This window comes from Dermacentor silvarum, chromosome 2 (assembly GCF_013339745.2).
Source record: "Dermacentor silvarum isolate Dsil-2018 chromosome 2, BIME_Dsil_1.4, whole genome shotgun sequence".
In the NCBI taxonomy this organism is placed as follows: domain Eukaryota; kingdom Metazoa; phylum Arthropoda; class Arachnida; order Ixodida; family Ixodidae; genus Dermacentor; species Dermacentor silvarum.
This window is the reverse complement of record NC_051155.1, coordinates 248,984,188-248,993,064: the sequence shown is the minus strand read 5'-3', so window position 1 is coordinate 248,993,064 and position 8,877 is coordinate 248,984,188. Positions and strand designations below refer to the sequence as shown.

Below are 8,877 nucleotides of genomic sequence, written 5' to 3'. Positions count from 1 at the left end.
AGACAACACAAACACAAGACACAATGGCAAACGACTTTAATGAATAACCAACCATCTCTCGCGGGCGTCGTCGAGAGGCGAACGCCGTGGGAGATGCGAGCGTTTTGGCTGCGAGAAGTCGCAACGACGTAGCACGCCGCCGAGGGTCCTTAGTGGTGTCCTCGCAGGAACAAAACGCACAGCGGAGGATGAGTGACGGGTGCGGTAGCTAGGGGCCGCCCTGGGGTCCGGACGCCTTCTGGGCAGAGCCCGGGCCAGCCGGACGGTTGGGGGGGGGGGGGGGGGGCTGGGATATGTGAGGGGGTGGGGCGCCAGGGGGGGCGACCTGCGCCCCTCTTGGTCAGTCTTTGGTGAATGGCGGCGGCACCACTACACGTACTTGACGGTTGGTGCTCGCTGCCTGGCACTATCACGCCACGCGCTTGTCACAATTCACTCCGGCTCACGCGTCGCCACGGTTCCTACACAAAGGAAACCGCCTCTACTTCGCATATCCGTTCCTCCGCGCTCCCGAAAATGCTGTCAAAAGATAAGTTTGAAGCTTGAAATTAAAGGTGACCAGAGGGAGGGCCTTATCACATTTCGGTTACGCTGAGACTGACTGTACGCTGAGCGTTCCTCTTGACTCGTGTCAGAGCTATACTCCAAACGAGTAAGAGTAAGGGAAGGTTGTTGTATAACTCTTGATGCATTTCCGAGACTGGTTGGAACGAATCGTAATTCCACAAAGGAGAGGAGCACTTTTCGGGAACCGCACCTAACGAGCACAATCAGTTCTTTCAGTCCTCAACCAACTCGCCACTCACCCAGCAATACGAAACAGGAAATACGCTAGCGAAATGTAAGAAAAAAAAAGTGACTTTCGACTGTCCGGTTTCTTCATGGAAGGAGCCGCGAATTCACAACCTCCTCCCGACACCGTCAGGAGGCTCCACCACACACACACGAGTTGTCACTACAAAACTGTCCACGTGTGAAAAATATGAGGGTGCCTGTGTCATCCAAAACAAGGGGTTGGACCACGAAATCTTGATGAGGCGCTTGAAGACGCGACCTGAGAGATGTGGCACGTTCTCTTCAACAAAGTCTAACTTGGTCTAAGTTGTCCGCAACCTTCGTCTCTGCAGAACGCGCGAACTTTGCGATCTGGTGAAATTATGCTTAAATAACAAACACACCGGTCGAAGCACACCATGACAATAGGATGGCGCTTGGGCTTTTACAAACCAGGAAGATTGAAAAACGAAGCACGTCTCGCAGGCTAGCCGGTGCCTAACTCCATCGGCCGCTTGCACATCACACATCGTCAACACCGGTGCAGGGCACTGCTCCCATAGGCTTCTTCTGCGCAAGTGCCAGGAAATGGCTTTTCCCAAGCGGCCATTCGAGCGCCGTCATAGTTATCTACAAAATCTCGAGAAGCATGCGCTTTAAGAACTTGGGTGAACGTGTACACAAGAATTGGGCACGTCTTCACGCAGCAGTCCAGAAAATTGTCGTGTGTGACTCGCATAGACGTCAGAAATGCCCTCTCAGGAACGCTGCTTCTTTGCCTTGCCTGTGATGTGGTTGACAGGCAAGGCGACTATGGCGCAAGCAATCTCCAGAACCCAAACGGCGCTCCGTAGAAGCTTTAACGTGGTGTTCACACGAGCTGCAGCGGCCTGAAGAAGGGAACCGCCAGGAGAACGAGCACCCCGGTGCTGGAGGCCAGGAAGGACGTGCTGGCGCCGGCGGCAACCGTGGTTGGCGGCGGAGGTTCGGCGTGCCCAACGGGTCCGAGTTCGGGCGCCTCGGGCGCGGCGTCCCTCTGCAGCCCCAGGGGGCGCACCGGGACCCTGGCAGCCATCGGGGCCTCGGTGCGGTCGAGCACGTGCACCGTCGCACTTTCCGGGTGCCGTCGCGAGGACGCCTGTTGCTGGGCCATGGCGCTGGACATTGCCTTGCAGTCGAACCACCAGACGGAAGTGGCACGCGGGTACGGCGGGTCGCCCTTGTCGACCTGTCACAGAAATGAGCGTTTCATATGTAAGTTAAGAATACACATAACTTATGAAAACTTTCAGGCAAACATTGAACAAAGCGTCGAAAGTTTCCTTATAGCAACAACCAAAACGAAAACGCTTTTGCGCGTCTCTGCAGCAGGTAGGTGAATGGTCGTGTGCGCTCGTGTTCGCTTTAGTTAATTTTAGACGGCTGCTAACTTTCTTTCGTTTACTCCCCTTTTCTTTATCTGTGTTTCAGTTTCATACAGTCGTAGCTGCTTTACTCTAGAGTTTAAGGGTAAGATAAAGTCTACAAGCCCGGCAAGATGGGCTGCTGAGCAAGTTTTATTGTCGTAAAACGGTATCTTCGCATAGTCGCACTGTTAGTTTAGATCGGAGATTTAAATTAGGTCCATACGAGCCGTAGACGCCTCATGTATGAGCACTCACCCCAAAGTCCTTGTCGTTGAAGCGGTAGTAGTTTGGTCCCTTGAAGAAGTAGGAATAGCCATTCTGCCACTGGAACGCTGCGTCCAAGTGGCCGGGCAGGCCGTTCCAATTGCTGACGGGCTGTGGGTAGCGGTCGCTGACGGGCACTTCGTTGCGACTGTCGTACCGCCAGTACTGGTTCCCCTTGAAGAAATACGTCTTTCCGTTGCCGCTCCAGACGAGCGCTGCGTCCAGGTTGTCCGGGATGCCCTGGAAGCCGACGCTGATCTTCTGCGGGTAGCCCTTGCTCACCTGCTTGTTTCGGAAGCGCCAGTAGTTGCCCCCCTGCAAAGAGCCGGGCGAGAATCAGAGACTGCGTGTCTCGCGGCGAATGATGGCATCGACAACGTCAATTGCCGTGGGAGGCACACGTAGCCGCAAGGAACCGTATGCTGATGAAGCCGCCGTTAGTCCAGTAAATGCGTTTACTTAGGTAGTCCAGTGCGAGGTAGGACAGATGTAGTCCTGTAAATTTAATGTGCATGCAAGCGGAGCAAATGCGTACTTTGGTCTAGAATTTTTACTTCAAGCGCTGCATTCCGATTGAGGCGCTTGATGGCAGTGAAAGACGAAACGTGTCATGTGCTCTGTACCATGGTACAGCTACCAAAAATGACAAACTCGGATGCCAAATCCTTGTGGCGGGCGACATATTTGATAGAGTGTCTTGCTCAGGAGGCGACATTTGTAGGTCATCGTCGCGCAGCCCCTTTCCCCTGTTTAGAAATAAAAAATGAATTAAAGGTCACCAGGGATAAAAAATCCGCTGGCAACTAAGCAAAATATATTAAGCTTAGATATTAATATTATTTTATATTTTCGTGCTTTGCCTGTAGGTATCTGTCGATAAGTACTTGAAAGTTTTATGATAAAAAAATAAAATTTATAAGAATATATCTTGAAAATTGTGGCAGGCTGCGTTCTGGTTGAAGAAATAATGTTAATAAATAAAACGGTGTAAAATTTGTACTTTGCAAGCTTCATTACCTCGCTCGTGTTGTGAGGAAACAAGCGATTTACGCAAAGGCACATGCTCAAGGATGGTCGGTAATCGGTCAAAAGAACCCATAAAGGTTATTACCTTGAAGAAGAAGGTCTTTCCGTCGGACCACGTCAGCGCTGCATCAATGTGACCTGGAAGGCCACCCCAGTCGTCCGATATCCTCCTCGGGTAACCGTCGGCTATGCCGTCAGTCTCAATCTTCCAGTAATAGTCACCTGGACAGCAAACAACAGAGTTTGGGCTATAATACCCGCATCTTTATGGGAGGCGAGCATATAGACATATTGATCAGTGATATCACCGTGTTGCACTGTTGCACAAGGTACACGCGTCTAAACTGAAATCGCACCGTTGCATTACGTTCTGACACCACTCTGAGGTACAAGGTTGTCTCGAAATGTCGGCCTCCCTTTCTTTCCCGTTTGGGACACACTATACGACTGGAAATTGCAACCATGGCGGTATTTCGCCGACCTAGCGTAATAGTCAAATAACGGGCACTATATCGAGTATTAGTTTCTCGCGGACGAGGCATAAAAGCAGCGACGCGCGCACCTCGACATTTCTTTGAATGCTCAGGCAGGGGTCGGAAGAAACCTCCACCATAACAAATAGCTTTAGAAACAGCGAACGCAGGCGGCTTAACGTAATTCCGTCGACGTACGCAGAACCCAAGCTCTGTTTGGCTTATTTTATACTCCGCCGGGGGTTCTATTGCCAGCAGGGCGTATATAGCATGCAAGCGCCAACTTTGAGCCCACTATTTCTGAAACTCCCTACTGCCTCGTGCATGCAGAAGGGGCGCCAAATCGCTCAGTGTCTATGGTTACACACGCAACACCTTCTAAAAGTGCGCCGCGGCTCTTTATGGGCTCGACGGCGATCAGCGTCGTCGTTGGTGTGGCAACAAGAGTGTCAGCGCGTCACGTTTTGTCCGCGCTCGTACACTGTTTTTCCTTGCCCCGAATTTATAAACACCGCCTATAATTAGGATCACGACAGCCTCCACGCTTGCGGCCGACACGACGTCTTCGTTGTCGTGCATGCTCGCGAGGCCGAGTCCTTTTTTATTTCCCCGTTGCGCAACGCAGCCTGTTGTTGCCCCATTCGTCCACGCGAGCGCGCGCGTCTTCCTGCAGCGACGAGCAAGCGGATGCGTGTGGCGCGCGTTGCCTTTGCCGCCGGTTCTCGCGAGATCATGCGAGCGCCGCATAGCTTGGCCTTCGCCGCTGAAACCGGGCTCATTCATCGAATTCAGCAAGTAGACACTAAATAGGGACGCTAAAATCAGCTTGCGCTGGCGAAGTAAACGAGCCAGTTCAAAAATTCTTTTCCCGAATATCCATCCTTCCGCGGAAAAAAATGTTGATTATGTATTAGTGGTGAAAACGAAGGAACAACTTGATTTATCTCCAATTTCGCGCCCAAACCAACACGCCTGTATACGTGAGCGTGACGTCAATGATTGAAAAGTATATTTTCTTATTCCGGCCACCTTAGAGCAGATAAATTTCTGAAAAGCTGCCAGTTAGAGACCTTGCTTCATTCAGAGCGTAATACATTCCGCCTTTAGGAATAAGCAATTAACTAACGAGGAAGTGACGCGGTGAAAAGTCACGACGTGGCGGGAAGCTGGTGCGGGAACTGTAACGACATTTCACTTTTGCTAAATTGGTTATCATTGAGTAGTATATAATAGCGAAGCAATCTTGACAAGGCTGCGGGGCTGATAATCACCTAATTTTCGTTTTAACAGCCTTTAATATAGCACCGAAGCAGACGACGTGGCCACGTCCTAGTTATCCGATATGACGCAAATGTCAGCACATGGCCTCCTACATTTCCGACGCGCCGAGAGAACTTTTAATATGAAGCGAATATCGTACTTTTTTACTTTCAAATCAATATTTCTTTCTTTATCGCAAAGAAAGGCAGTTGGACTATAGTGGGATATGGCGAATGCGTGACAGGGCTGACTTCGAACAGCTGCGGATGGTTTTTTATGCGCACGCGTTCATGAAAAAAAAAAAAAAAGAGAAGAAAACTTTGTCTTTGCACGTCAGTCATGCTAGAATTACTCATTCAGCTCCTGAGTGAAACCCGTGCAGTGTGTTCAAAGCCTACAAAAGCGTGAATAGCTCAGCATATGAAGAGTATACACCCGCGATGACGGTTATTGCCGAAACGTCACCAAGATATAGCGGCACGGGCAGATTAAGCAAGTGTCATTTAACTTGGAGCAATATTATATCCGAGAGACAATGAACTAGTCCTGAATTTCGAACTCGTAGTAGACAGGGATGACCACACACGTGTATACGATCCACGGGCATAGCATGCGACCCACGTGGCCCACTTATAACTATCACCTCCCCCCCCCCCCCCCCACCTCTTTCCCGCTCCAGACACACACATACTTTGTTTTAGGCACCGCAATGTGACCCTGCAGATTAAACGGCAGATGTATAGCCATGTACTATATTGTACTTAGAATGCTGCTACCTAATAGGTAACGCAAAAGGTAAACAAAGCCAAACGTACACAGTGACCGAGCAAACAATGTAAACCCCATGTATTTTTCATGGCTCTCACGTTGTTCGAATGGTTAAGCTGCCAGGGTTAGGTGGTGTTAACGTAACTCCCTCTCTCGGTCCTACAACTTGAGATGCACGCCGTACAGTATCCGCCGCCATTACCGACGCGCCCTGAGCCGTGAAGGCTCGCTGCGCCATCGTCGAATAAGTCGTCCCTCCCTTTCATTTCATCGCATTTTTCCCGCTCGCTTTATTTTTGTTTTTCTCCTTTCGTTTCCTCTGCCGGTCTCGGCAGCTTCTTTTCTTTCTCTATCGTGGCTCGCTTGGCAGCAGCAAAGAGAGAGAGAGAGAGAGAGAGAGAAAAGAAAAATAATAAAGAAAGTCGGTGGAACGAGGAAAACTTGAGACGCACCGACGTTCCAGGTGGGGAGATGCCAAGGTCGATCGACTGGTTAATCGATGCTGTGTGCGGACGGGGCAGCAACACAGCGAACCCAGCTGCTTATAGCGCAAAGAAAGTAGCGCGACCTCTGTATTTTTTTCTCGGGCTCGCACTTTTGTTCACTTATTTGATTTCGTACTTAAGCACCCCCACGCGGGTCGCACGCGACCGCAAGAAGTTCTCTGCATTTCCGAGCGGGAGCCATTCGCGGCCGACAGTATAGAACGCGCATCCGCCGCCTCGTTCAGCCTTCGTCGTCTTTTCTGTTTGTCCCTCTCGTGGTAATTTTCCGCATGCGTGAGGATTGGAAAAGTCGCGGCGCGATGTTATCGCGCTTCATCCAGACGCGAACTTACAGAGCAGCCAACCTGCACTCCTTACAAGGCAGCCGCAGCCAACGTCCTTTCAGCGATGTTTCTTTCTTTTCTGAAGTGATATTATTCATTCGACGAAATATATCGATTGGTCTCATATTTGCATCTCACGTTTATCATATGTACTTATCACCACTATGTGCGACTTCTTAGTCGGCATGGCTCGGAATCTTCGAGACTAAAGAAGTTCCTCAGAAGTGGTGCAGGTGCTCGGAATGTGACTAATAAAAATCGGGCCCCTCGGTTTTCCCTCGGGCATACCCTCGGTGCTGGGTGTACGTATATACCCAGCACCTATACATATACAAGAAGAAAGGAAACCGAGGGGCCCGAATTTTCATTATTAATCACATTCATAAGAAGCCAAAAGACCTTGGTGTCTTGGTATCATTGGTCATTGTCTGTTGGCTTCTTATGATTGTGACTTTATCTATCTATCTATCTATCTATCTATCTATCTATCTATCTATCTATCTATCTATCTATCTATCTATCTATCTATCTATCTATCTATCTATCTATCTATCTATCTATATATATATATATATATATATATATATATATATATATATATATATAGCCTGAACATTTTTGTTTTGGTGAAAAATGCGCGCCCTCATCCTTTGAACATCGTCCTTTTCGGGTGGAGGCATTCTCCCGAGCCTCCGGATCGGGGCACCCTTACACCTGTCGTCACTTGGACGTGGGGCGCCTATTCTTCGAAGACAGTTTCCAATGTCCCAAGTGTTCTACTCCTGCGGGCGCTGTTCATCTACTGTGAACTAACCGTCAAACGATCTCGAGGCCGTTAGAAGCTACGAACTGACCAATCTGACGATTATGAGCGATGGCTAATAGACATTTCATAAGTCGCTTTTCATATGTCGCTCCCGCAGTACCCGTACAAAATTGGCCTGGCTTAAGTGCGACAACTGACGCGGAATAAACAGGAAAGAAAGAACACGCCGCGAGAGCTCACCCTTGAACACGTAGGAGCTGCCGTCCTCGGTCCTGGTAGCAGCGTCGATGGCAGCGTCCTGGCACAGGTCGGGACCAGGCTGCGCGGGCTTACGGCTTCCTTTGCTCGGCGTCTTGGTCGTTCTGTGCACGGCACCTGGTGGCGGACAAGGTTGGGCTCAGGGCGACATTGCCACACGCGTACGCGAGCGAGATGTTAGGTATGTGTGCGCGAGTGCCACAGCATTCGCCGCATACGCAATCGACAACTCAGCCGCTCGCTTGCCGAGCCATGCCAAGAGTCAAGTGCAGTTGGTTTCTAGTTCATCTTTTCCATGCACAGCGACGCAAGTCAAACGTCTCGGCTCTCTGTACATATATGCCACTCTTTAAAGAGCGATGTAAGCGGTTGAGGCTCGAGTTGCTCTATCTCATATGGCGCAGAATGCTTAAAACTTACTCTCCCCGCTTTTTTGTCCGTATGCGGTAACATTCCACTTTGCACTCAACGCAACTTTCGTCCCAATGACACTCGACGCGCGGCTCCCTAAGGCCGCCGCCCATATACCTTCTTTCTATGAAACGAAGCAGCACTGGTGCGCAGCTGTTGGCCATCAAGCCTCACGACTGCACCGTAAGCATCGCGTTCAATGTTGCTGCTGCAGCTAGCAAGCGGGGAAAATGCTGCAAGCTCGCAGGAAATGAGAGAGTCTCAAAACAGAGAACGAAAGCTTGCGAGCTGCGTCAGCGACTTACTGGCCGTCGGTACAGCGAAACACGGTGCCGTCGACCGCGCACCGCCTTTTGGATGATGCAGCGCGGTAGCCCTCGCCGGTTCCTGGCTCTGCGTGCAGGCGTTCTTCGAGGCAAGCAAGGGTGTTAGAGAAGAAGGCGCGGACCATGGGCGCGCTGTGTGTCAGTAAAGAGCCAGGCAGAAGCGCACACAGCTCGACGTGAGGCACGACGGGCAAAGCCATGCGGGGTCTCGCTTTTATTGTTAGTCATGCGAATAGGGTTAGCGAGTCCGCTTATTGACCACGACGACATGCAGGAGCAGTGGCTCATCAGGGTTGGGATGGTGCGGGTAGCGCAG

At 50.5% G+C, this 8,877-nt stretch overlaps 1 protein-coding gene across 1 annotated transcript in view; it reads right to left on the bottom strand.

Annotated features, from left to right (window-relative positions):
- Positions 1–19: 19 nt before the first annotated feature.
- Positions 20–8,877, bottom strand: part of LOC119443090 (matrix metalloproteinase-14) — a 31,314-nt gene continuing 22,456 nt past the window's right edge. Inside the window, exons 6-9 of the mRNA XM_037708240.1 lie at positions 7,807–7,941; positions 3,556–3,692; positions 2,436–2,759; positions 20–2,002 (exon numbers count right to left, since the gene is read on the bottom strand). Coding sequence (XP_037564168.1) covers positions 1,646–2,002; positions 2,436–2,759; positions 3,556–3,692; positions 7,807–7,941 — 953 coding nt within the window. The 3' untranslated portion in view covers positions 20–1,645. The remainder of the gene's footprint in view (positions 2,003–2,435; positions 2,760–3,555; positions 3,693–7,806; positions 7,942–8,877) is intronic.